Source organism: Carettochelys insculpta, chromosome 20 (genome assembly GCF_033958435.1).
Source record: "Carettochelys insculpta isolate YL-2023 chromosome 20, ASM3395843v1, whole genome shotgun sequence".
NCBI lineage: Eukaryota > Metazoa > Chordata > Testudines > Carettochelyidae > Carettochelys > Carettochelys insculpta.
The window spans coordinates 24,197,156-24,224,078 of record NC_134156.1 but is presented as its reverse complement, the minus strand read 5'-3'; the positions used below and the strand labels follow the sequence as shown (position 1 = coordinate 24,224,078).

The following is a 26,923-nucleotide window of genomic DNA, read 5'->3' as shown; positions in this document are numbered from 1 at the left end:
CTGAGGCTGCCTCCCTGCCCCAGCTGTGCCAGCAGGCGCTGCCGAGGGGACGGGGAGTGAAGTCAGCTTCCCCGCAGCCAGGGGCTCAGTAGGGATCCCGGTGCCAGACCACGGGCAGGGAGGTGCCCCAGACAGAGGGGCTGCGCCCCTGGGAAGGAGTGAGCAGGGGGAGGAAACAAGCCCCGTCCGGGACCGGTCGGGGAGTCTCCCACAGCTCATGGGGCGGCTGCCGCGGGCTGGTGCCTGCAGAGCGGGCAGGGCGTAGCCCTGGCCATGGTGTCTGGTGTGTGCCTGGGGCCCAGGGACTGCCCTGCTGATCGCACTGTGGGGGCAGGGCCGGGACGTCCTGTGTCGCCTCCACCTCCCCATGCCAGCTGAGGTCTTGGGAGCCCCAGCTCCGGCTGTGACCTGACTCCTCTCCCCTCCCGCTTGTGCCCAGCTGCTGTTCCCAGGCCTGGCCTGGCTCCCCGGTGCTGTACAGACCTGGGCGATTCGCCGCTCATACCCGTCCCCTCCCGCGTCCCGGGCAGCAGTGCCAGTGCCTCTCCAGTCGGGGCTGGCCGTCCCCCACCCCCTGCCACTGGCGGCCCGGAGCGCTACACCTCTGGCAAACGGGCCAGCCGCACGTGGGAGCGATCGCCCCATGCCAGCCCCGTGCCCATAAAGCGCCATGACAGCTGGGGCCGCCGGTGCCTTGTCAGTGAAAGAGGCGATTGTCCACGGACACCCCCCCCCCCGCATTAATTAGCTCCGGCAGCAGCCGCCTCTCAGCTCCCCAAGGAATGTGACAGGAAGGCAGGACAGCCCAGGAATGTCCCAGGGATAGGAGCCCCCCCTCCCCGGCGCCTGCCAGGGAGCAGATGCACGGGGCAGGGCGGGGGCTGCCCCAGCTGCAGCCTGCACTGTGCTCACTGCTGGGGGGGTCCCAGTGCAGCCTGGCGCCCGCAATAACGCCCCGGCTGGGAAAGGGAAGAGGGCGCAGGGTGGGGGGCGGTGACGCTTCGCAGGGCCCATGCAGCCCCTCCCCCAGGGATGCAAAGCCCCACCCCGGGTTGAGATTCCCCGTTGCCAGGCAGGGTACAGAGAAACGTTATACGGGGGGAAACTGAGGCACAGGGCGCCCGGAGAGGAGCAGCGGTGCCCTGGCCAGGGCGGAAGTTTGGACCTACTCTGGTTCTGTGCCCAGCAGGGAGCGGGCCCCAGCAGCTGCATGCTGTGGTGCTGCAGAGAGGGGCCGGGCGGGGGCAAAGCCCTCCCTGCCCCCTGGGGCTGCTCACAGCTGCCAGCTGGGTGTCATGGGGGCCGGGGTCTGGCCCCGCTGGTGGAGGCTGGCGGGCAGCTGAGGCTCCGGCGTCCGCTATGTGGACAGCAGGGCAGGGCTGGGGAGGGGGGCAGGGGTCGTGGCCATGCCGGGGGAGGCGGGGGCAGTGACAGGGCAGAGTTCCCAGCAGGCTGGGGGGTGGGCTCTGGGCCCTCGGGGCAGCGCCCACCTGGCAGCGGCTCAGCGCCTGGGGCACTGAGGGCCATCGCACCCCGTCCCCCGCAGGGCCGTGAAGACCAGCCTGTCCCTGCTGTGTGCGGAGCTGCGAGGTGCCGGCGAGCCCAAGACGAAGCGCAGCAGGATCGCCGAGGTGGCCTACAGCAGCCTCAAGGGCGCCCAGGTGAGCAGCGCTGCCTGGCTGACTGGGGGAAGCAGGGGAGTGAGCCCTGCCCCGCCCCCTCCCATGAGGCCCCTCCCCCTCCCATGAGGCCCCACCCCTCCTGTGAGGCCCCGCCCCTGCTCACTCCATCCTTAGCTCACTTGCCCCAGGCTGGAAGGGGGTTGGTGTGGTATGGAGCCAGTGAGGGGGCCAAGAGGTTCAGAGGGTGGAAGTGGGGGCGGGCTGGGCAGGGAGTCGGGGGCCAGGCTCAGAGGGGCAGGCTCCAGGCGGTATGCACCAGTTCCTACCTGGAGGTGTGGCCAGGAGGCTCGGCACACTCCTGTTGGCAGCTCCTGCCCCCACCACTCCCATTGGCCAATTTCCAGCCAATGGGAGCTGCAGAGGCAGCGCTTGGGGCAGGGGCCACCCTTAGGTAGGAGTCAGAGGGGGGGCGTGTAGCTGCTTCCGGGCGTCCTGTGGGCAACGGAACAGGGATCCTGCCAGCCCTGTGCGCTGAGCAGTGCCCAGGGCTCACCGGGGGGGCCGGGGCAGCCCCACTCCCAGACAGCCTCGGCCTCTGGCTTGGCGGGGCGGGGCTGGGGCCAGCGCTGGCAGGAACTCACCCCCGGCCCATGCAGGACAAGGCGCGGTGCAAGAAGAGCAGCTCCCAGAGCAAACTGGCCTGCAAGGTGGCTCGCAAGGTCTCCCAGCTGACGCAGAAGGTGAAGAGCAAAGGGCTCCCCGCGGGCATCAGCCCCTTCCGCCGGAAGGAGCCCAACCCCGGCAGCAGGATCCAGAAGAAACTCTCCCAGGCCAAGAGCACCAAAGCCACCGCCTCCCCCAAGTACCCACAGCCAGACCTGGCAAGCCGGGAGCCCGCCCTCTTCCAAGCCGCACCCAGCCCGGGGGCAGCCAGCGCAGGTAGGGACGGGGCTGCGGCGCAGTCGGCCCCCTGGCGCCCAGCTCTAGGGCTGCTGCACAGAGGCCTCGGTGGGCCCGGCGCAGCTGGCAGGGCTGCAGCTCTGCCGCCCTCCCCGCAGGCTCCTGCGGGTGCCAGCCTGGAGCGGGGCTGGGGGGCTGCGGGGGCGAGCACTGGATCCAGAGACCCGGGGGACGGGCTGGCTGAGGGCCGGAGGAAGTTGTGTGGGACTTTAAAAATAGCTGCGTCTACCTGGCCCAGGCTGGTTCCTGAGGCCCAGGAGCGACCCCAGCGCTGCCCCCAGGCCCTGACACAAGACTGGGAAAAAGCATTGGCTTCCTCTCCCCACGAGCCCTTTGGTCCGGCAGAACAAAGAGAGGGGCCCGGCGGGGCAGGATGCAGCCGGAGGAAGCCGGGGCAGGAAGCGCTCGCTGTGAAGGCGGAGGAGCTGCCGTCCCCGGGGAGCGCCCTGCCCTGGCCAAGGGGCAGAGACCTGGGAAGGGCAGATCGGAGGAGGAAATGTCCCGCTTTGGCCCGGCTCAGCAGTGCCTGGCTGCAGCAAACCGGCCGACAGGAGAGATGCCCCTGCCGGCTGGGCTGGAGCTGGAAACGGGATCCCAGCCCTGCACCCTACTCTTCAGGGGGACCCCAGGGAGTCCCCAGTGCTCTCCAGCTGGGCCGCGGCTCCAGCCAGGTGCTGCCGGGAGGTGCAGAGTGTCGGGCATCGCCCACATCCTGCCTGTGGAAGGGACTGAGTGCCCGGCAGCTGCCCCGTGGGTCCCTCCCCGATTGCGGGGCCAGCTGGGGCAGGGTGGGTGGAGCAGAGCCGGGGCTGCATAGGTCCAGGCCCCTCTGCGCCCAGGTACCCTCCTGTCTGTCTGTCTGGGGCTCTGTCCCATGGCCACCGTTACAACCCCCCCCATCTCTTCCTGCCCTGCAGATGCCGACTACGAGAGCGAGGATGGCGCCACCCTGTCGCCCGACGAGAGCCTGCCCCCCTCGCTGCCCCCCGCCGTGGTCGGGCCCTCCCCCTCCTCGGTGGTGAAGATGGAGGCCAACCAGAAGGCGAAGAAGAAAAAGGAAAGGCAGGGGTTGCTAGGTAACGGGAAAGGCAGGCCAGGGGCTCCAGGGATGGGCAGGTGCCAGGTGCGGGGAGCACAGGGCCGGGGGCCTGGCACCGACCCTCCTGAGAGGGGAGCAGGCCGCCAAGGCTGGGCTGCCTTTGCCCAGAGCAGGGGCCGTGCGCTGGCACGGCTTGGGCCGTACCAGGGCTGGCCCCATCCACCCACCTGGAGAGATAGCAGGCCGTGCCGGAGGCTTTGCTCTGCAGCTGCCATGATGGACACGTGACCTGGGCCACACCGGGCTGAGCTGGCCTCTCTCGGGCTGGCCCCAGGCACCAGCAGATGGCCAGCACCCAGCAGAGGGGCTGCTTCACGTGGGCACACCCGTCCCGGCTTCCCCCAGGGGTGCCCGAGGACTCACCAACCCCCGTGCTCTGGGGTGAACCGGGCGCCGTTCAGTTCACTAAGGCCAAATGCAAAGGGCTCCCCTGGGGCAGGGGCCCACATGGGGGCGATGGGAAGGGAGCTGGACCGGGGGCGCCGCGGCACACACAGCAAATGGGCCAGTCGCAGAAAGCAAACCTCCGCCCGGGGCTGGACAGGAGCGTTGTGAGCAAGACAGGACCCCTGCGCACTCGCGCGGCCTCCCCTGCAGCGTCGGCTCAGACGCACCCGTTGGGGCGACCTAGGTAGTACTGGTCCTGCCCTGAGGCAGGGGCTGGACTCGATGTTTCAGTGCCAGCCGGCAGGCCCGCTGGGGCAGTTGCTGGGACCCAGCCTAAGCCGCCCATACCCACCTCTCCCCCTGCAGGGCCTTGTCGAATCTCCAGCCCGGAGGGCGAAGTCAAGATCAAGCAGCGCCCGGGCAAGCCCGGCCCGGAGCCGGGCACAGGGAAGCTGGAGAAGCTGCCGGTCAGGAGGAAGGCTGGGGCCTGCGAGGGCGGCACCAAGAAGAAGCTCAAGGGGAAGTCCAAGGACAGCCTGCGGCCACTGGTGCCATCCGGGGCGGGCAGCCTGGGCCCCAGTGCCAGTCCCTTCGCCAGCGCCAGCTCCAGGCAGTTCACGCCCAGGGACGACGTGGCCAAGATCTCCAGCGAGCGCCTGAAGAAAGCCACACGCAAGAGCAAGGTGCTGCAGTCGGCCCTGCGGGTGAGCGCTGGGGGGCTCCTGCGGGTGAGCGCTGGGGGGGGCTCGAGGCAGGGGGGCTCCTGCAGGCGGCAGGGTGGGGCTCGTATGGGGAAGCTGCCGGGGTACAGCAGGGGCTGGTGGCTCCCTGGGGGTGTGGTGTGTGGTGTGGGGCAGTGGCCTGTGGTGGGCAGTCTCAGGGCTGGGGTGGGCAGGAACCAGCCGGGCACTCACTCCGCCCTCCCCCCTGCCCCGGCAGCGGAAGAACGGGGCCCTGGCCCTGGCCCTCTCGCCCAGGAACGCCAAAGCCATCCTCAGCAAAGGCAAGAAGCTGAGCAAGGTGAAGAGCAAAGTGGCCACCAAGCAGGTAAGGGAGCCAGGGAGCCCTGCCTGCCCCCCACTGCAGCCACCCCTCCCCCTCCCCTGCCAGCCCTGCCCCTCCCCCACTGGAACAACCCCTTCCCCACCTCTGCCAGCCCTCCTCCCACTGCAGCCACCTCTCCCCCAGCTCTGCCAGTCCTGCCCCTCCCCCAGAGGACCAGCCCCTCCCCCACCTCTGCCAGCCCTGCCCCCACTACAGCCACCCCTCCCCCATCTCCGCCAGCCCTGCCCCCAAGACCCTACGCTGGGTGTGTAGGATCTGGGCCCTGCGCCAGTCTTGGCCAGCCCCCCATGGGTGGGGTTCCAGAGCCCCTCACCCTGCAGTGAGAAGGGGCTGGCCAGGCACTTGCAGGCAGAGCCATCCAGAGATGGAGCTGGCCTGGGGTGGGTGGTTGGGAGGCCTGGCCAGGGCTGTCTTTGGGCCTTTGGGCAGTGCAGGGGGGGCAGCCGGGGCCTGCCCCTGGGAGCAGGAGGAAGCCCCTTGTGACATCTCTCCCTCCCTCCCCGCAACTTCCCCTGGGCTGGGCATGGCTGCACTGAGCAGCCAGGCCAGCGGCTGGGCCCAGGGGCTCCCTGGCCGCCCCACCCTGCAGGGGCTGGCTGCTGACTGCCCCTTGCCATGTCCCCACAGTGCAAGGGCCGGGCGGTCAGCAGGCTGCTGCAGAGCTTCGCCGTGGAGGACGACTTTGAGTTTGATGACAACAGCAGCTTCTCAGAAGAGGAGGCGAGCCCACGGCGGGGAGCTGGGCGGGGCACAGCCCACGGTGAGCGCAGGGCTCGGGGACTGGCGCCTCCTGGGGCGTGAGCAAATGAACAGCTGGGGGGCCGGGGCTACGGCAGCCCATTCCAGGCTCCTGCGCCCTGGCCGGGCTTTGTGCAGGAATCCCCAGTGTCCCTGGGGCTGGGGGCTCCATCCAGCCACGTGCGCAGCGCTCGGGGGTGCCTGAGCACAGCAGGGCACGGCAGGGTCCTGGGGACCCTGTGCACCTCACCAGTCACTGTGGTGCTCGCTCATTGGAGCCAGTCTGCTGTGTGCGGCCCTGGCAGCCAATGAGCCACTCCAGCCTCAAGCTGTGGGAGGGACATGAGACACACAAGTGGCCATAGTGAAGTGTGCGAGTGTCCCTAGTGCAGCGTGCAAGGGTCCCTAGTGCAGCGTGCAAGGGTCCCTAGTGCAGCGTGCAAGCATCTGTGGCGCAGTGTGCGAGCTTCCATGGTACAGCATGCGAACATTCGTGGCACAGTGTGTGAGCGTCCATTGTGCAGCGTGCAAGCATGCGTGTTGCAGTGTGCAAGCCTCCATGGTGCAGCGTGTAAGTGTCTGTGGTGCAGCGTGCCAGTGTCTGTGGTGCAGCATGCAAGTGTCGATAGTGTAGTGTGTCCATAGTGCAGCATGCAAACATCTGTGGTACAGCTTGTGAGCGTCCATCGTGCAGCGTGCAAGCATCCCTGGTGCAGCGTGTAAGCATCCATAGTGCAGCGTGCAAGGTCTGTAGTGCAATGTGTGTGTGTCCCTGGTGCAGCGTGCAAGTGTCCATAGTGCAGCGTGCAAGGTCTGTAGTGCAACGTGTGTGCATCCCTGGTGCAGCGTGCGTGTGTCTGGGGACGCAGCGTGGGCAGGGCGGACTCTGCCAGCCTGGAGGACTCACGCCCTGCCTTCTCCCCAGCGCACATCTGCACCATCCACAAGGAGGACCTGCAGGACGGGCTGCGCGTGCTCATCCCCAAGGAGGACAGTTTGCTGTACGCCGGCAGCGTCAAGGCCCTGCAGCCCCCGGACATGTGAGGGCCGGGCAGGCGGGCGGTTGGGCGGGCGGCCGGGAGGGGCCTGGGGACACACAAGGAGGGAGGCAGACGCTGCCGCCCTGCCCCCGGTGGGTTGCCCGCCAGGCCTGGCAGGCCGGGGCCCCGTGGGAGTTTCCCAGCCGTTCTCCCCGGAGGGGCTGAGAGAAGCGATCTGCTCTGCTCTTTGGGCTGCTGCCATGGCCCTGCCCAAGTCCCGCTGCCCCTGTGCCCAAGGAGCCGCCCGGCACCGCCACGGCCCTGGTGCCGGCCCTCCCGCCTGCCCCTTAGGGCGAGCTGTGAAAGCGGGAGCCGCCCCGCTGGCCTGAGCCGCATGTGCCTCGTCCCTGCAGCTACAGCGTGGTGCTCGAGGGCGAGAGAGGGAACCGCCAGCGTATCTACTCCCTGGAGCAGCTCCTGCAGGAAGCCGTGAGTGCTCCCCTTGCCGTGGGCAAACTCCCAGCCTGGCCCAGCGCCCCGGGTGGGAGCCGCCCGCAGCGGCCACTGGGAAGGGCCTGGCCCTCTGGGCAGGGCGGGCGGGGCAAGCTCGCGCCGCACACCGCAGCCAGCAGGTCAGGAGCACGTCCGCGGTGGGCCAGCAGGCACCGGGGGCATGGGGCTGGCGCGCACGGGACCAGCTGAGCCCCAGCCGGGCAGCAGGGGCTGCGTGTGGGGCGCTGGCGGAGACAAGGTGCTGGAGCCCAGGGCTGGCAGAGCTCCGGCCGTGGGACGCGACCGCTGCCCCGCCCTGCAGCCGGGAGCTGGCCCTGCCCAGATGCTCCTGCTGCCACGCGCTCTCGTCTCCTTCCAGGTGCTGGACGTCCGACCCCAGTCCAGCCGCCACCTCCCGCCAGGCGCCCGGGTGTGTGCCTATTGGAGCCAGAAGTCCCGCTGCCTCTACCCCGGGAGCGTTGTGCAAGGTGGGCACCGCGGGGCGTGGGCCGAGCCGCTGCCAGGGGGCTGACGCGCCCCAGCCCGCCTGGGACGAAGGGACTCGCACATCAGCGTGGTGCTTGGGTGGCAGGGCAGCCGGAGGAGAGCTCCGCAGAGCCGGCCCTGCCCAGCCAGGCCCCGTCAGCGGGGATGGGCTGGAGGGAGGGCGGGGGCAGCAGGACTCTCCTTGTGCCACGTGCGGCAGCAATGGTGACCCAGAGAGGCCCTGGCAAACCGCCCAGCGCCCCAGCTGGTGAGCGGGCGGCAGACTCCCATGGCACTGACAGCCTGTCCCCCCAGGAGCCTCCAGCGACGAGGAGGATGACGACCTGGACTCGGTGGTGGTGGAGTTCGACGACGGGGACACAGGCCACATCTCTCTGTCCAACATCCGCCTGCTGCCCCCCGACTACCAGATCCAGTGTGAGCCGCCTGCCTGGGGCCGGGGGAGGGGGCTGGGGGCACGTCCTGCCCGGGGCCAGGGAAGGGAGCTGGGGGCCACGTCCTGCCTGGGGCTGGGGGAGGGGTTGAGGGGTGCGTCCTGCCTGGGGCCAGGGTAGGGGACTGGGGCCCATGTCCTGCCCGGCGCTGGGGAAAGCCCCACAGAGAGGCTCAAGTTGGGTCCGCAGGGCAGGGGACCAGGGCGCTGACCTTGCACTGCTGGGGGCTGGGCAGGGACTCAGCCAGGTCCCCCCAGCCCTGATGCTGGCTGTCTCACAGGCACGGAGCCCTCCCCTGCCCTGCTGGTCACCAGCACGTGCCGGCGCCCGAAGCGGCCCTCCAGCGAGGCGGCCCCCAGCCGGTGCGTGGATGGGCGCGACAGCACCGGGCCAGCCAAGAACCCCAGCAAGACAGCTGCCAGCAAAGAGCAAGCTGGTAGGTGAAGCTGGGGCTGGGAATTAGCGCCCCAGCAGGCCGGGGGTCTCTGCCCTGCCCCAAAACAGGCAGCAGAGCGACGCTGCTCCCTGGAGGGAACACGACACACAGGCCGGCACCGGCTGAGCAGGGGGCTGCGGGTTGGGAGTGAGGAGCACCAGCAAAGCTGCACTCTCCAGCCATCAGCTTCATCTGTGACTCAAGCAGGGAATCATCTCAGCTGCACCCGGCGACCACGTGTGGGGGCTCAGTGCTGGTAGGGCTGTGGGCAGGGTCTGGCGGTGCATCAGGAGCTGTTCTCAGCTGCCTCCCGCATCCTGACCCGGCTGTTTCCTTCCCCCGCAGGTAAAGCCGATGCCTTGGCCACGGGTGCAAAAGCGCTGCTTCCAGCCGATCACTTCCTTTCCCGACGGGGCAGCCCCCTGCTCAGCTGGTCGGCTGTGGCCCAGAGCAAGCGGAAGGCAGCCAGCAAAAACCCAGCCGCGCTGCAGAACCTCTTCCAGCTCAACGGCAGCAGCAAGAAGCTGCGCAAGGAGGCGCCTTTCCCAGTGCACAGTGTGGCCGCCCCCATCTTTGGCAATGGCTTCGGCGCCGACTCCTTCAGCAGGATCGCCAGCTCCTACGCCTCCTTCGGCGCCAGCACCGGCCTGGGGCTGCCCAGCGCCCACAAGCTGCTGCGGGCCAAGAAGGCAGAGGGCAGCCGACGGAAGTCAGGCAGTGAGTACCTGGTCAAGCTGGACCACGAGGGCGTGACCTCGCCCAAGAACAAAGCCGGCAAGGCCCTGCTGATGAGTGACAAGGGCTTTGGGCCCAAGCTGGAGCGGCCCCTCCCCAGCCACGGCTACGACCACCCGGGCCTGGTGGGCAAGGACAAGAAGGGGCGGGCCCCCGTGCACCCACTGCCCATGGGGCTGGCGCTGCGCAAGTACTCCGGCCAGGCCGACTACGCCCTGCCCTGCGACAGCGACTGCCACAGCTCCTACTCCGACATGGACGAGGACGAGGAGGCCGGCAGGCTGGGCACCAGCGTCCCCTCCCGCTTCCTGACGCGCCTCTCGGTCTCGTCCTCCTCCTCCGGCTCATCCACCTCCTCCTCCTCGGGCTCCGGCTCCACCTCCAGCCTCTGCTCCTCCGACAACGAGGACTCCTCCTGCAGCTCCGACGACGAGGACTCGGCCCTGCTGCTGCAGACCTGCCTCACCCACCCCGTGCCCACCCTGCTGGCGCAGTCCCAAGCCCTGCGCTCCAAGAGCAGCGCCCCCCAGCGCTGCTTCCTCGCCAAGGCCGCCGCTGCCAGCGCCAAGGCCAAGCTGAAGCGCAAGGAGGCCCTGAGCTTCTCCAAAGCCAAAGAGTTCTCCCGGAGGCAGCGGCTGCCGTCGGTGGAAAATCGGCCAAAGATCTCCGCATTCCTGCCAGCGCGCCAGCTCTGGAAGTGGTCGGGGAACCCCACCCAGGTAGGTCCAGCCCCGCCCCGGGTGTGCCTGGCCCCGCCCCCAGGTGTGCCTGGCTCCGCCCCCAGCCCATCTGGCCCCTGTCATCCTAGCTATATCTGGCCCTGTCCTGGGAACCTCTGGCCCCACCCCTAGGTAGGTCCAGTCCCGCCCCCAGGTGTTTCTGGCCCCATCCCCTAGTACATCTGGCCCCTTCCGCCCTGGCTATACCCAGCCCTGCGTCAGGTACGTCTGGGCTCACCCCAGGGTAGGTCTGGCCCCTCCCCCTGTGTACGTGGCCCCAGTCCCAGGGCAGACTCAGCAGCAGGGCAGGCCAAGGTCTCCCATGTGCTTGTCCCTCGCTTGTGAGAGCAGTGCCGGCGGGCCGGGGAGAGCTGGGGGCGGGGGGGGGGGGTGCGCCTTTCCCAGGGACGTGTGGGTCAGGGAGCCCCTGCCGGCAGAGCCCTGGCATGGCGCTTCTTGCGGCTCAGGCAGCCCCTGCAGCGGCTTGGCGCACACCGGCTATTTCCCCGGGTCCTTTCCCACCCCGGCTGGCGGCCCTGCTCCGGGGCTGGAGCAGCTGGGTCCCTCCCAGGCCCCTGTGGCGGGGTCGGGGGGGGCGGCGGCATGGGGCAGGAGCTGGGCCTGACGGCGCCTCCCCCGCACAGAGACGGGGCATGAAGGGCAAGGCGCGCAAGCTGTTCTACAAGGCCATCGTGCGGGGCAAGGAGACGCTGCGCGTGGGCGACTGCGCCGTGTTCCTCTCGGCCGGCCGGCCCCACCTGCCCTACATCGGGCGCATCGAGAGCATGTGGGAGTCCTGGGGCAGCAACATGGTGGTGAAGGTGAAGTGGTTCTACCACCCCGAGGAGACCAAGGTGGGCAAGCGGCAGAGCGACGGCAAGGTGAGCGGGGGGCTGGGCAGGGGCCTGGAAGGAGGGGTGGGAGGTGGGGGTCAGCCAGGCACAGACCCTGGACCTGGGGGTGGCTGCTGGGCATATGGGCACAGGAGAGGGGCTGGGCAGCCGGGCACGGGACGGCTCCTTCCCCAAGCCCCCCAGAGAAGCTGTGGGCTGCGCTCCCAGCGCCAGGCTGGGGGCTGCACTTCCCACCCCTGAGGCCCGGGCCTGCCCTCTGCCTGCAGAACGCGCTGTACCAGTCGTGCCACGAGGACGAGAACGACGTGCAAACCATCTCGCACAAGTGCCAGGTGGTGGGGCGTGAGCACTACGAGCAGCTGACCAGGAACAAGAAGTACCAGGACCGACAGGACCTGTATTACCTGGCCGGGACCTATGACCCCACCACGGGCCGGCTGGTGACGGCCGACGGCGTCCCCATCCTGTCCTGACCCCTCTGGGGCGGAACCACCACCTCTGGCCCCCGCCAGCAGTGCAGGGGAGAGGGGCCAGGAACCAGGCCCCCGGGGCCTTTTGCCGCCACTTCCGGCGGGGCCGGCCGAGGGAGGGGCACCCACAGCGGGGAGGCTCCCCCAGCCACGCTGCCTCCACCCTTGGGAGCCGGGCTGGGAATTATGCAATCCCCCGCAGAGCAGTGGCCCGGCTCCCGGCCCACACACAGCGCTTGTCCCTGGTGGCAGGCTGTGAATTCAAGCCATACTGTCCCTAGTACCTCGGACTGTGCCAGCAGGTAACGCAGAAATCAGGTGTATTATTCTATTTATTTCTCTGTACATAGTGTATTTCTTCTGGGAAGTTTTATGGAAGACGGCGAAACTGATGGACGGGCGGGTATTGCAAAGCAGTTTGCTCTCAGCCCGGCGGAGGCCCAGGGCGCCGGGGATTTCTGTATATAGGGAGGGAACGGGGAGGGCCCTGGCGTGCTCCCCCGCCCCCCACCATGGCTGGGGTGGCCAGACTGTAATATAGCCCCTCGGGTGTATTCATATTGTCGTGACTGTGTGGCTGCTGGTGGCCCTGGCGTGCTGCAGAGGGGCCGTGCCCTGGGACGGGGCCGCAGAGTATATATATTACTATAACCTAGTGCAGGGAGGCCAAGCCACGCTCGGGATGGGCGGGGGGGCACCATCAGCTCCCTGGGACCCAAGGCTGCCCCCCCCCCCCGGCCAGGCTCCTGCATGCCCCCCCGTCACCCCCACACACACCACAACCGGGGCCGAGCTGAGCATCCCCCTGCCGCGCCAGGACCCTGGTTACCGGATAAGGTGGGTGTGTGCCAATGGCCCGGGGGGGGGGGGCGGGGGGGGGAGGAGCTGTCATCACAGGTGGGGCACGCGGGGGGGGGGGGCCAGACTGCAGGGGGGGCCATACAGCACCACAACCCCACCCAGCTGGGACCTGACAGCCACAAGCCTCTGGTCTGAACCCTGTTACACCAAACTAACCCTGCCCCTGTCAGGAGCTGGGGGCCAGGCAGGCGCCTGCACTGCCCATGGGACGTGCTGTCAGCCGCTCCCACGCGGCTGCCCCTGCGAGGGAACCCCCCGGGCCTTTTTGGAAAGCCGGAGAACCCAGTGCGAAGGTGCCCGGGGGCACGAGCCAGGCGGTAGTGGGCATTGTGCCCTGCTCAGATCCTGGCCCCTGGCACACCGCATGAGCCAGAGGGGCAGTAGGTGGATTCCCGCAGACAACCCAGAGCAGCCCCCTGTTGCACTGGGGTGGGGGAGCCAGCAGAGACAGGCAGGAGTGGGTCCCTGTGCTGGCTGGCCATGTAGACTCCGTGCCAGCTCCCCTGCCCAGAGGTGGCACACACTGAGCCTGCCCAAGTGCCATGCAGCCCAGGGTGGCATGGCCCCCCCCCCCCCTTGAGCAGGCCTTCTCCCCCACCGAAGCGCGGCCCAGCCTTCCCCAAGTCCCCGTGTCAGCCCAGGGCTGCGGCGCGCGCTGAGGTGCCCCGAAGCCCCATCCCAGTGCAATACATCGCTGTCTGTGGGTTCTGCCCTCACTGGTGCAGGGGGACGCTGGCCCGTCCCAGCCCCCGCTTCCGCTGGAGGAAAAGGGCCAAACGTAGCACTCCTGCGAGACAAGGCCCCCCCCCCCCCCATGGGCTCAGCGTACCCCAGATTCCTGCTGAGTGCACAAGACACCCCCCCCTCCCCGCAGCCACGCTGTACATGTGTAAAAGCCCTTCTGCGCCCAGGGGCTGGGGGTGGGGTTCAGTGTAAACACTAAAAACTGCAACAAAAACGGGACACACGACGGTTTTCTGAGCAGCAGACGATGTAAAGGCCTTTTAGTATGGAACTTTTCTATCGATAACTTGGCTTATGAATAAATATATGAAATGTTGCTGGTGCCAAGTGTCCAGTCCCTCGCGGGGAAGGGGGGGGGGCCGCTGGGCCTTTGTAGGGGCTGCAGTGTGTCGGGGGTGGGGGGGGGGGCTGTGGCCTGGGGCACGTAATGGTGGCGGTTTCTGGGGCCATGCCGGTGGGGTGGGGGCGTGGACTGTGAGCCTGCCCGGCTCCAGTCATAGCAAAGCTGCTCCTGACCTGACAAGCTGGATTGAAGCCTGAGGTGGAGACACACCAGGGTCCCCTTTACACTCTGGCCCATGGCAGGAAATGCCATGGTTCTTGAGTGGAAGGAAGCCCAAGATGGCGTTTGGCACAGGAGCCCATCACCAGGCCCTGCCTGATGCCACAGCAGCTGTCACGCGTGCTGGGCTGACCAGTCATGGCGGCTCAGATGTGGCTTGTCCCACAAGGGCTCTGCGGCACCGTCTCGTGACGAGCACCCCGTTCACAGGACCACCCAGGCTGCTGGTGGGGGAGGGGGGCGCTCCCAGATGCCAGCCCCCAAAGTCCAGGGCCAGAGCCAACCTGCACTGGCAGCGACAGAACCCAAAGGCCCTGGAGCCGCCCACAGCCCATCAGCCGCACGGCAGCCCTGGTGCTCAGCCCCCTGTGCGGAGACCTGCATGCACCCCGCGAGCTGAGCTCTTGGGCCCAGGAGCCCGAATTGTCAGCCCCACATCCAGCTGCCCAGTGAGCCCCCACCCTTGGATTTGGGTCCCCAGGGTAGCAGGCTGCACTGAGCGCCTCTCCCTGCACTGCTGTATGCAAGCTGCGGCGCAGTGGGTGGGTGAGGATGCTATTTCCCTGGGGTCGCATGTTTCCTGATGCCCTGCAGGTGGGTGCCTCAGTTTCCCTAGGCATAGCCTCAAGGCATAGTTCTTTTGTTCTACCACAGACCAGTTGGAGACCAAGGTGCATTCATTAGCCACCCACCCAGCGCCCACCTCGCTTTCTGCCCAGCGGTGCGGGCAGGGGCCAGGCCAGAGAGCAACAGCCCCCCCACCCCAGTCCCTCATCCAGGGAAAGGGGCAGGTGTGGCTGCTAAGCTGGGGTGCTGGGGATCCTCCAGGAGGCACACAGCTCTCAGCACCCCAACTTCCCAGGGCAAATGACAGCTGCCGCCCCAGCTCCCCCCCGCCCCAAGGCAAACCCTGGCCCTGCCTGGCTCCTCCTTGGCACCCATGGGCCAGTGACCACCGGCAGCTCCCACCCATCCTCACCAACTGCTGTGGGGGAGATGCCAAGTTGGTGGGGTGGAGGGAAGAGCAGAGCAGCCCCTGGTGCCCAGAGACCACAGCTGGGATCAGATTCTCCAAGGGAATTAGGGACCCAAAACGCTCAGGCTGCCCAGGCCCATTTGAAAAGTCTTTAGGCTCCTAAGTCCCCTGGGCAGCATGACCCACGAGCCCCGTGCAGGGAGCCAGGGTTCCCAGCTTCTACCTTGAGCTGCTGGCCTGCCCCTGGCACACCGGCTCCCCCCTCCCACTGCCGGATACCCACTTAGAACCAAGACAAGCCATGCTCCACAGGGCTCTGCCACCCTCTGCCCAGCTCCTGGTGCCAGGCCAGACCCGGGAAGCTCTTAGGAAAGGGGGACTGTGGGGTCAGAGCCACAAGCGGCCGCAGGGCGGGCAGGCCCCTTGGGCACCCCCAGCTCCAGCGCCGCTGGGCTCAGCCGGGTTGCAGGGAGCCGGCCTATAGAGCCTGACACCCAGTGCAAGGGGAAAAGTCACTTCCCGCGGGAGGCACCCGGGCTCCCAGCGGGGCAGGGCAGACCCGGTCCGCCCCCGGCCGGGTGGTCAGTGGTTAGACCATTGCACTGTGCTCTGCCCTGGCCGGGCCCCCCGGGGATGAGGCTGGGGACCGGCGGCAGGCGCCGCTGGGACCGGGCGCTGCATCTGCAGGTGCAGGAGCCGGGCCGGGGGAGTTTGACGAACGTTTGGCTCCAGGCCTCGAGGTGCGGGGGGGCAGCTCCGGCCGGGGCAGGGCGACGGGGAACGCAACTCCCCCCGCACCGCTCCCGGCCACGCACACGGGGGGGACACGCGCCGGGGCTCGCGGGCGGGATGGGCGGGGCAGAACAGCCCGTCACGGGGCCGCGGAGCCCAGGGGGAGGGGAGGCTCCGCCCCAAGCACGGGGCGCTGGAGCAAACCGCGGCGCTCCCCCTGCCTCAGTTTCCCCACCGCGGCGGGGAGGGGGGAGGGGGGAATCCCTCCGGGCTCTCGGGCCCCGCCCCCTGCAGCGCCCATCACCGGGCCCCGCACGCGGCTCCTTGACGCTAGGTGACGTGGGCCGGGCTGAGCGACGGACGGGCGCCCCGCCAGCCAATGGAGACGTGCCTCGCGGCTCCTTCACCCACGTGGGACAGGACCGGCGCCCAGCGCCCACCTGCCATTGGTCCTACCGCAGCCAACCGGAGCGCGTCAAAATGCAGCTCTGCGCACCTATTGGCCAGCGGGGCTCCCCTTTGTTCTCGCCAGCCGGGTGAGGTTAACCCTTCGCTGCCCGCGGCAAGGCCAGGCAGCCGCAGCCGCTCTCCCCCAGGGGGCGCTGCAGGGCCGCTGCTAGCTCCGCCCATCGACCGTCCCGGGCTGGGGCTGGGGCAGGAACCCGCACGTGCCTCCCCTCCCCAATCCCGCAGCAGCCGGCAGCTCAGTGGTGCACGGGGAGAGGTACCGGTGAGTCCTCAGGGGTCCCAGCGGGCCCCCCCCCCCACTGGAGCGCCGGGGTCACCCCGACACGGGCGAAACCGTTGCGTGGGCAGAGCCACGTGAGCCACACGCCCCCCCGACGGGGCAGTCACTGGCCAGCAGGGTCCGGAGCACGGCTCGCAGCCCGGGGCCCCGCCTTGGTGCACCGGCCAGGGGAGCTGTACGGGCGCGGGAAGCCGGAGCCCAGCTGGCCCCCCACCCGGCATTGTGGGCACCCGTGACCCTGACCCCTATGTGTGCCAAGCTGCACGGGCCCCCTTTGTGCAGTGCCTTGGGCCTCTCTCCTGCACCCCCAAGCTGAGCCGCACGAGGCTATCCCGCTTTCAGCCACGAGGTGGCACCCAGCAGGCCAATGCCAAGGGCAGGGGGCAGCTGGGGGGGCGGTGAGTCCTGGAGCCCCCAACAGGGGTCAGGATGGAGTAGCAGTCACAGGGCCCCGAGGATGGCAGGCAGGGCAAGCAGCTGCCACTTGGCACCAGGGGCGCCGAGGGGCATCTACGCTGCAGGCCCAGGTGGGCTGTGTGTGCAGAGCAGGAGGTGCCAGCTGGAGCTGGGAGAAGGGGATGCACCCCCCCAGCACGTAGCAGCCTCTGACCCTGAGCGGGGGAGGCCGGGAGACCCTCTCCCCACACATGGCACCGGCTCCTTGGACTTGGGGGGGCGGGCATGTGCCATCCCCAGGGCAGTGAGCAGGCACCCCAGAGCTCTGCAATTGGTGCAGTGCCAGCCCTGGGGCTTGTCTGCAGGCTGCGGCAGAGTTAAGCAGCCACAGGGACCCAGGGAGGCAGGCCGGGAATCCCTTCCAACGCCAGGACCTGAACGGCCCCGACTCAGCAAGTTAACAAGTGAACCACCACACGCAGCCAAGTTGGCTTTCCCAGACCGTGACAAGCGCCAGCTGAGATACAAGCAAAAGCTGCGTCAGGCTCGCTCCTTCCCAGCAAGCCAGGCACGGTACAGCGTGAGAGCAGGGCAAGGGCCGGAGCGGGGGCTGGCAGACCCAGCAGCCAGAGCCCTCCCTGGCTCACCTCTGCGCCAGCCTCCACCTGCTGGGCTGCCCTGGCCTGCCCCACGGCTGCCCTTTCGGTGGGGTCCCTTCCCTGGGGTGCTGGGTCACGGTAAATGCCCCCTGGCACATCTCAGCTCTCAGAGGGGGCGCTGCCTGCAGGGGGCATCATGGGACAGGACGCTGCCCTCTACCATGCCCCAGCCCCCTGCCCCCATCAGATGGCCACATGTCCCAGGCCCCTCCACTGGCCCTCACCACAGGTCTCCCCCCACCAGGGCACAGCAATGTGCAGCAAGCACCTGGGGCCCCAAAACACGGTGCCCACTGTGCAGGCTGGCTCCCCTCCAGGGCAGGGACCGCTGGTCTCTGGCTGAGGCCTGCTGGGACTCTTGGGGGCCACCCCATGCAGATGTCTGACCTACGGATTTTCCTTCTTCCAGGAGAAGGCTGCAAGCAGTGGCCTAGCACCCCAAGGAGTCCCCCACCACTGCAGGGATCCCTGCACCCCAAAGGAGTGTTCCCAGCACCATGACTGCACTTTCAAATCTGGTGGGACCTCGACTCTGACCCGCCCAGCGCAGCACCCCAATGCACACAGACTGAGACTCCCCAGCATCCCAGCAGCCTCCCTTGCTGGGCACTGCTCCTGGGTCACTCTGAAGGTGCTGTCTGGCTGTGCCCACATCTCTGCTGGTCCCCCATAATCCTGCCTTGGAGGGCCCCCAACCCAGTCCCTCTGCCCTGCAAAATAGCAGTCAGGCCGCGAAGAGCAGCAGGCTGGGGCTCAGCACCCACTGAAAAGCAGCCTACAGCCTGGGGGCGCAAACTCACCGGCCTTTCGGCCTAGCTCGCTGCATGACTCAGTTTCCCCCCGACCCCGAGGAGACTGCTGTACCCCGCAGCGGGCTGGGAGCTCCTGGGGCCCAGTGCTCGGCGCTGGACATGCTGGCCGCCTTTCCCCGCCCCCCACCGCCGCAGCCTGCCCTGCAGGGCTCACCCCTGGGGCGGAGAGGGGATCTCGCCCCCCTCCCCCGGCCCACCCACGGCTGCCGGCGTCAGTCTTGGCCGGAGCGGGGCCTGTTTCCGCCGTGCGGGTAGCGCGGAGCCCCGCGAGCGCCAGCCGCGACGCCGGCACCGGGCTCCGCGCAGCGGGGAGGTAGCGCAGGGCCCGGCTCCCCCGTGCGGCGCTGGTGAGCTGCGCGGCCCGGCCCGGCCGCCCTGCTGGGGGCGCTGGAGCCGTCCCCTGCCTCGCTTCGGGCGCGCGCGGGGCTGCGCTGCCCCCTAGCGCGCCGCCTGCGCAGCGGCGCCTCCTCCGTTAGCCGCGGCTCCGGCAGCCGGGGGCGGGGGTGGGGAAGGGGCAGCCCGCAGCCTCCAGGCACACGCCTGGCCAGCTCTGTGTGTGTGTGTGTGTGTGTGTGTGTGTGCGTGCGTGCGTGTGCGTGTGTGTGTGTGTGCGCGCGCGCGCGCGCGCAGGGCTACTGGCTCTGTGTGTGTCTGTGTCTGTGTGTCTGTGTGCAGGGCTACTCGCTCTGTGTGTGTCTGTGTGTGTTTGCAGGGCTACTGGTCGTGTGTGTGTGTGTGTGTGTGCGTCTGCGCGCACGCACGTGCAGGGCTACTGGGTGAGGCCAGACACACCAAGCTGGGGCAGGGAGAGCGACCATGCGGAGGGGTATGGAATGGAGCGGACGGACAGACAGGTGCCTTGATCAGGGCAGTGGAGGAGAAATCCTGTCTGCCCACTGAAATACACAGGGCTGGCGGCAGGCAGAGGGCAAAGAGCACGTGCTATCCTTTGTTAAAAACAGAACACAACAAAACTACTAGGGCTGGGCTTCACCCCCCCTCCCAGCTCATGGGCTGCTGGGGGGGGGGGCTCCAAAAAGCTAGGGAGACAGGGAGGTAGTGGGCATGAGAGGTGGATTCCCCTCCCCCCGTTTAGATGTAACCAATGGAAGAGGGGGCTTAAAACAAACAGCCCCGCCCCCCGAATGGCCATCGGTTTTTGCTGTAGTTTGTGACTTTCTGGCAAAACACAATTTTTTTAAAAAAAGCTTCCGCTAGCCCTGGTGAGCTGGGGCGGGGTAGGGCCAGGGTGCAGCCCTGGCTGGGGGATCACAGTTGGGGGGCTGTGGGACTTGGCACTGGGGTATTTGCTTGGCTGAAGCAATCTGATTAGCAGAGAATCAGTGGTTCCCTAGCCCCGGGGAGAGCAGAATTTATTAGACAGGCCCCTATGGGGCGCGACATCTGGCTGCTGAATTTGACCCGAGGCTGGGCCCTTTGTCCTGAAACAAAGGAGAGGCCAGGCAGGGACTGTGGGGCCCTGTCTATTCTGCAGCGAAGGGAACAGAGTGTGCCTGGAATCCCGGGAACAGAACTCACTAGCCGGGTTCTCTGCAGCTAATCGCATCACCCACTGGTGGCTTAGCATCTGACGCGCTGTGCAGCCCTTTGTCCAGCCGGCCAGCGCTGCCAGACACAGTTCATCTGCCCAGCTAAGGACATGGGGCTGAGAGAAGTTTTCATGCAGAAAACTCTGCCCCAGGGATTTGCTAACGGAATGGAGCCAGGTGTGATCCAAGCCCTGGGCAGCGAAGTGACTGCCGGGCTACGCTGTAACATAACTTACTTCGGCTGCCCAACACTCAACCCCCAAAACGGGCAAAGCAGGCTGCACCTTAAACCAGAGGCACAACTCCCACCCAGGCTGTCCACCCACAGTGCAGTCGCTGCTTGGCCCAGAGCGCCAGGGACATGCCCAGGAAGGAAACGGAGCACGTGGCAAAGGGTGGGAGACCATCCCTGCCTCAAGCACTTACCAGCTGATCAGCCAAGGCAGACAATGGCTGGGAGGAGAAGTAAAGGCCCCAGATCACCTGACCTACCGCTCAAAGCCATGGCCTGGCCTGTCTCTTGGCATGCAAACACAAGGTGCCTTGGGGGGCACTGAGTGCCTGACCCCGGGGCATTGCTATGTATGCCCAGCACCATGGGAAAGCCACCTGTGGCCAGAGCACTTGCCACGCTCTTAAGCAAAGAGGCAGGGTGAACTCACAGCTCTGGGATGCAGCATACTGGCTGCTCTGAGTAAGCAGGCGCAGCCTCCCACTCCCGCTGCCCCTGCAGAACTTTGTTCCTTCTTTCTTGTTTCGCTTTTTTCCTGGGGTGATTAATGTGCCACCATTCTACCTAGGAGGGGAGGGACACTGCATCAGCTCCTGTAACACACAAACCCTTGCAAGGGGATTTAGAGCTAAGGCCTTTGTGAACACAGACGCAAGCGGCTGCCAATCAAAATTTCTCCAACCGACAAAGTCTGCTTATTTAGCTTGACATCTGTTAGGCATCCCAAATGGCATCTCAGAAGACGGAATTGTTTTTCCACGGCAGAGGAAATCTCCCTGCCCCCTGGAATCCAAAGGCAGTCTGCTGCTCAGGTAAGGCCTTATTCACCCTGCCGGCCAGCTCGGAGGATATTTATAGACAAACAAGACACCTCAACACCTCCCCTCCAGCTCCCTGGCAAATCGCACAGCAAAAAGCCAACATGAGGTGAGTTATGGCAGTGAAAAATCTCTGCTGCTCTTCCCGTGGAAATGGCTAATGCACCTTCTCATGCCTTCTACACGTCACAAACAGCTTGTTCCTCTTCAGGCAGATTAGAGAATTCACTGCCACAAGTTGGTGAGGCCAGGGTGAGGCAGGATGCAAAAGCGCTGCGAGAGTTTCAGTGTGGACACATCTTGATCTGACATTGGGGGGGTCTCACTCATCAGCACAGCACCTCCTGCCCCTCCCTGTCTGCACTGGGGATGAACTCGGCTTATCTGAGGGTGTGTCTGTACTTACCGGAGATGACACTCCAGAGGCTGGTCTTCCAGGGTTTGATTTAGCAGGTCTGGTAGCACCCCCTAACCCCAGGACTTCTCACAGTTGTGAAGATTACAGGAAGTCAACAGGAGAGTTTCTTGTCATGGGGTCAGCACAGTAAATTGCTGTAAGGTTCTTTGACTCCAGGTGTGCAATTCACATAGCTGGAGCTGCATATTGTACATCCATTTTTCGTCCTAGTGTAGACCTGGCCTGAGTCACTTGGGTGGAGATTTTTTCACTCCTGAGCGATGCAACTTTTTAAACATAGACCAGGTAGGAAAGCTCTGAGGGATATAAACCCTCATTTTTCAGGGCCCAGGTAGTCTCTAGCTAGTGGGAGTCAGAAACTCAGGGTAAGCATCTGGGGCTAGCTAGTGTCAGAAACAGACCACCGGGGCAAGAAGGACCCACCCCAAGACAGATCCAAGCTGGCAGTTTCTAAAACAGTGATTGATGACCTCATGCTCGCTGAAGGCTGCACTTTGCAAGCAGACACTTTCCATGGAAAGGAAGCTGCTCCACCCTTACGGTTTTGCTCAGTCTGGAAATCTGAAAGGTTGAGTGGGTTGAAGAAAGGAGCATCCACTGGAAATGAAAGTAGGAGCCTAAATGTCTCTGTGGAGCTAGGCCCAAGCAAATGCACTGAGTCCTACTTTTCAAATCTCACCCTGTATCTTGTGCAAAACCCAGCTCATCATCATCAACCATGGGCTCAGCTCTAGTTGGTGTCTGATGCCTGTTTCCATCTTTCCCTCTCCAGCACAGAATGGCTTAAGTTCTGTAGACTAACACTGCACCTATCTACTGTAGCAGCTACACGTTCTCTGCAGGGTCTGCCTCTTATTTGAGCCATCCATCATGCCAAATACCAGGGTCTTGATTTTTTGTTCTTCATTCTGCAAATGCGCCTAACTAGCTGTAACTGGTGTCACAACCTTCTGCAGCAGGTTCTTTCAGCCGTATCTTGCCATGTAATTCCTTGTTGGCGACATTCTGCACCCATCCTTTTCTCAGGATCTTTCTGTAACTCTGGATCATCAATATTCTTGTCTTTGAATCTTTTATCACTCCTGGCTCACAGCCCTACAACATGCTGAATACACATTTTCAAAATGCTCAACTTTGCTCCTAAGCTGATTGCTTTACTTTTCCCAATCTTATCACCTTGAAACTCTTACTTCCCCTATTCTAGGCCCTATTTCCTTCTTACAGTCTAGATTGTAATATTGCTCCCCAGGTATGTGCCTGCACCATTGAAAATCCACCTGCAATGCTGATTTGCCACAGCAGCTTGTGTATAAGGAGGCAAGTGATGTTGGATGGTTAAGACCCGTTGCCATGGTGCTTAACACAGCAGCACTGCTCTGTTTAACATTTAAACCACAAGGTTCTGAACAGTGGCACAGCACTAATTAGAGAAGCAAATGCAAGTGCCTAATTGCAGCTCTGCCACTGACTCACTGCATGACCTTCAGTATTTCAATTAATTAGCATCTCTTCTCCCCTATTTGCTAAGACAACTTACCAAGCAGGGATTTCATATGAGCTAGTGTGTGTGCGCAACACAGCTCTGTAGAGTGCACCATTATGGAGATGAGCCAGTTCTCTACAGGGCCTCTGCATACTGCTGAAAATTCATCTCCTTTACAGCAAGCCAACTCCCTGCCAACAGGAAACTCGTTATACTAAAGCCTCACAAGCAATCTACATATTTCAAAACCTACAGGGTGAAAGCATCCAACCAGCTGAACTTACATCCTTGCTCATGCCAGGCAAACAAACAGCCCTACCACCACCACGTGAAGCTTAACCCCATGCTTTAAAGCGAAACTGCACCTGAATCAAGGGCAGGAGTTACTAGCATTTCTAAAGCCACCAGCTCTTCCAGGGACACTGAAATGGGAATTTCTGAAGAGCATTAACATGTTTGTACTACTTCAATGAGAAACCGACTACTCATATGTAAGACTAAGAGCTCTGGTTGATGCATCAAGCTCAAACTTCTAAGGTAGGGGAGCATTTAAACTTCTGCTCTGGACACAAGTCGATATCATTGCGCTGAGGCATGACTCATGCTTGCAGCCGCAGCCACAGCCCCAGCACTATGGCTGCAGCTGATAGGCTCCTGCTCTCAAAAAAGCTTACCTAGCCCCCATTACAATGAACATACCATCTCCTTTCCCCAACACTAAGGTGAACATGAGAGTCTTAGAATGCCAAGAAGGGCTATTGGCTCAGTGTAGTAGTCTACTCCTTTTAGAGCCTGTCATACTCCCAAACATTTGATTGTTAACCCATAGGCTCCCAGGAGGTTGTCAAGCTTGACGCTTGCAAAAAAAACCCATTAGACAGGAATGGAGTTGTTACTGCAGCACTTTATTTTTCCTTACACATTGATGTGTTTGGGCATTACAATTTCTCAACTTCAAGATGACTTACAAATTGTTTTTCTACTGTCAGGTGAGAACATTAAGGCAGCATACAAAAACCTTACATAAATTAAATGTGATGTGTAAAATTTACATGTGTAAATGCAGTTTCAGCAACCCAAGTTGAGTAACTTCAGCCCCGAGGATGTTTGCTAGGAAACAGGTGGGGGTAATAAAACAAAACCTGGTTCATAAGGCTTGAATGTCAGGGTTCCCAGCCTTGCTAGAATGGCAGCAACAAAAAAGTTCTGATGAACTCCTACCAGCCTCTACCACCATCTGGACCACTCAGCGCTGTGTAGTGGAAGTCCAACAAATACCCTGTACACATCTAGTCTTACCCTGAAGAGTTTAAAACGGGAGTGTCACTTGTCAATATTGACAAGTTACCAGAACTACAGCCTCACTGGTAGATTCCTTCTAGAGAACAGAAGTTGACCCTAGCATTTGTCAACATGAATGATGGCACCTGTAACCAAGGTTTAGCTCAGATATGTACAGGGTATGTGCTGAAATGTACACCAAGGGAACAGTTAACTTGAATACAGGGTCAAATCAGCGACTGTTCAATCCAACACTGGATCTATTTCTCATACAGACTTTCCAAGGGCAAGTTCTTTGAAAAAGGCTTATTCCAGTTTTGAGGCTAGCATGAAGTGTATAAATTTGCCCAGGCAAATGTATACTAGTGAAAATTCATGCAGCAGATGCTGTACATCTGCTAGCAGTCCATTTAGAAGCATTTACGGTGGACAATGGATGGGCCAGACTCATCATATTCCTGCTTGCTGATCCACATCTGCTGGAAGGTAGACAGAGAAGCCAAGATGGAGCCACCAATCCAGACTGAGTATTTACGCTCAGGTGGAGCAATAATCTAGAAGTGATGAGAGGTAAATCAGTCAGTCAATCAAAAAATCCAGCCCCCCGCCCCAAATTTCACTGACACTTTCAGAGTGTCAAGTCATTTACCTTAATTTTCATTGTGCTGGGTGCCAGAGCTGTGATTTCTTTTTGCATTCTGTCAGCAATTCCAGGGTACATTGTGGTTCCCCCAGACAATACTGTGTTGGCATACAGGTCCTTTCGAATATCTACATCACATTTCATGATGGAGTTGAAAGTGGTCTCATGAATGCCACAGGATTCCATACCTAAGAGACAGGAGTGGTCACTTAGTACAGCATGAGGTAGATACCCTCTGGATTGCAAGACAGCTTGGCTGTGAGCTCCTTACACAGCAGCAGCCTAAAGCAGGGGTTGGGTCTCCTGAAGCTAGGTCAGTGCTTCAGCCATGTCCAGACAAGCCTGGATTTGTCCTCAATAAAGGTCTGCAAATACTTACCCAGGAAGGAGGGCTGGAAGAGGGCCTCTGGACACCTGAACCGCTCATTGCCAATGGTGATCACCTGACCATCAGGCAATTCATAGCTCTTCTCCAGTGAGGAAGATGAAGCAGCAGTGGCCATCTCCTGCTCAAAATCCAGGGCAACATAGCACAGCTTTTCCTTTATGTCACGGACAATTTCCCTTTCAGCTGTTGTGGTGAAGCTATAGCCTCTTTCTGTCAGGATCTTCATGAGGTAGTCTGTCAGGTCTCGGCCAGCCAAGTCCAGACGCAGGATGGCATGGGGCAGAGCATAACCCTCATAGATAGGCACAGTATGGGTAACACCATCACCAGAGTCCATAACAATACCAGTGGTACGACCAGAGGCATACAGAGACAACACTGCCTGGATAGCAACATACATGGCTGGGGTATTGAAGGTCTCGAACATGATCTAGGAAAAACAAAGTGATGTTTTATTTACAAGTAGTAAAAAACCCCTCAAACCCATGTTAGACACACACATGCAAAAACTGAGGTGCTGAGAAAAGCAAAGAATGCAGGCAGAAAAAGCAAATAAAAGAAACCTGAGACTTCAGGAAGGCAATGCCAGGTGTACAGAACCCTGAAAATATTGAAAGAACACTTACATTTTAGAAGATAACACAAAAAGGATCCGTGAAAAACAGATGACAGCTGATCGTGGTTATATATTGCAGTAACTATACCTGTGTCATTTTCTCTCTGTTGGCCTTGGGGTTCAGGGGAGCTTCTGTCAGCAGAACAGGGTGTTCCTCAGGTGCCACACGCAGCTCATTGTAGAAAGTGTGATGCCAGATTTTCTCCATGTCATCCCAGTTGGTGACAATACCATGTTCAATAGGATACTTCAGAGTCAGGATACCCCTCTTGCTCTGGGCCTCATCACCTACATAGCTGTCCTTCTGTCCCATGCCAACCATAACACCCTTTTAAAAACAAGGCAAGTGATTAGGTTTCAAGATGCTCATCTCTGCCAACTCCTATTAACACTGGAAGTGGGAACGTCAAGCAGCACCTTGCTTGGCTACTAACCTGGTGCCTGGGGCGTCCCACGATGGAGGGGAACACAGCTCGAGGAGCGTCATCGCCTGCAAAGCCAGCTTTGCACATACCGGAGCCGTTGTCAATGACGAGCGCTGCAATTTCTTCTTCCATCTTGGAGATCCTGCTGCAGATGGGAACGCCCTTGGTCGGCGGCGCTGGACACCCAGGGGCCCTCCCCGCAGGCTGAAGCCCGAGCCTCCAGCACCCACAAGGGCTGGGCCAGCCTAACCCAGGCAGCCGGGCCAGCCCCACCCACCCGCCACTGCTGCACCTTCGGTCCAGCTGAGGCTGCGCCGCACCACGGCACCGCCCATTACACCTGCCCGGCGGCTCGGGCTGCCTGCAGGGCAGCGCCCCCTGGCTGGTCCCCGGCAGCACGCGCTCAGCCCCAGGGGCCCGTTGCCACAGCAACCAGAAGGCTGCAGCCCCCGCCCCTGCGCTGGGGAGAAGCAGCCCCGCCCCGCCATTCAAGTCTCCCGCTCCCTTACGTCACCCTCCAAGGGGACCAATCACAGCCCCTACCTAGCCAGAGCCCGCACACGGCCTCGCGCCATTCAAACGGCCGGCCGGGCGATACCACCGCGAGCCGGGGCGGGGGGAGAAGCTCACACCGCTCAAACAGCCGGCCGGGGCGCGTCCCGGGTCGCGCCGCCCGCAATGGGCCAGCCCGGGCTCGAGCCGGAGGGGCTCGCCGGGCGGGCGGGCTGCGGGGCCGGCGCAGGCGCGGGCAGCTGCGATGCCGGGCGGCGGGCGGGCCGGCCGGCACGCGCGAGGTGGGGCCGTACCTGGGGCGGGGAAGGAGGCTTCTCTCGGTGCTGCGAGACGCGAGGCTGCTGGCTGCGCTGCCGCCGGCTGAGTGAGACCGTCGAGTGCCCAGCCCCGCCCTTTTATAGCCGGGGGTGCCGGCCCCGCCTCGCCGGCCGAGAACATAGCCATATATGGAGATCTTTCAGGAACACGCGCGCCCATTGGCTGGCGCTGCCCAGGCCACGTGGGGCGGCTCACCGGCCTGGCCACGCCCTCCAGCCCCGCGCGCCCCGGAACCTGCTTGGGAAACGGG

The 26,923-nt window shown here is 63.5% G+C and overlaps 2 protein-coding genes across 4 annotated transcripts in view; one reads left to right on the top strand and one right to left on the bottom strand.

Annotated features, from left to right (window-relative positions):
• Positions 1 to 13,419, top strand: part of BAHCC1 (BAH domain and coiled-coil containing 1) — a 70,748-nt gene extending 57,329 nt beyond the window's left edge. Inside the window, 14 exon segments of the mRNA XM_075014315.1 lie at positions 1,547 to 1,661; positions 2,279 to 2,561; positions 3,500 to 3,658; positions 4,435 to 4,772; positions 5,008 to 5,115; positions 5,761 to 5,893; positions 6,797 to 6,911; positions 7,265 to 7,340; positions 7,723 to 7,831; positions 8,145 to 8,267; positions 8,565 to 8,720; positions 9,066 to 10,174; positions 10,819 to 11,055; positions 11,295 to 13,419. Coding sequence (XP_074870416.1) covers positions 1,547 to 1,661; positions 2,279 to 2,561; positions 3,500 to 3,658; positions 4,435 to 4,772; positions 5,008 to 5,115; positions 5,761 to 5,893; positions 6,797 to 6,911; positions 7,265 to 7,340; positions 7,723 to 7,831; positions 8,145 to 8,267; positions 8,565 to 8,720; positions 9,066 to 10,174; positions 10,819 to 11,055; positions 11,295 to 11,501 — 3,268 coding nt within the window. The 3' untranslated portion in view covers positions 11,502 to 13,419.
• A 9,954-nt stretch (positions 13,420 to 23,373) lies between these two features.
• Positions 23,374 to 26,718, bottom strand: ACTG1 (actin gamma 1). 3 transcript variants are annotated; one of them, XM_075014181.1, is made up of 6 exons: positions 26,649 to 26,718; positions 25,852 to 25,987; positions 25,506 to 25,745; positions 24,793 to 25,231; positions 24,420 to 24,601; positions 23,374 to 24,324 (listed from the first exon to the last, which is right to left on the bottom strand). In XM_075014181.1, exons 2-6 carry the CDS (start codon positions 25,972 to 25,974, stop codon positions 24,181 to 24,183), a joined length of 1,128 nt encoding a protein of 375 aa, XP_074870282.1. In that variant the 5' UTR covers positions 25,975 to 25,987; positions 26,649 to 26,718; the 3' UTR covers positions 23,374 to 24,180. The 3 variants fall into 3 exon arrangements, with proteins under 3 accessions (XP_074870282.1, XP_074870285.1, XP_074870286.1); XM_075014184.1 differs by having other exon boundaries at positions 25,852 to 25,984; positions 26,649 to 26,699; XM_075014185.1 differs by lacking the exons at positions 25,852 to 25,987; positions 26,649 to 26,718 and adding an exon at positions 25,365 to 25,402 and having other exon boundaries at positions 25,506 to 25,589.
• Between the last annotated feature and the right edge of the window lie 205 nt (positions 26,719 to 26,923).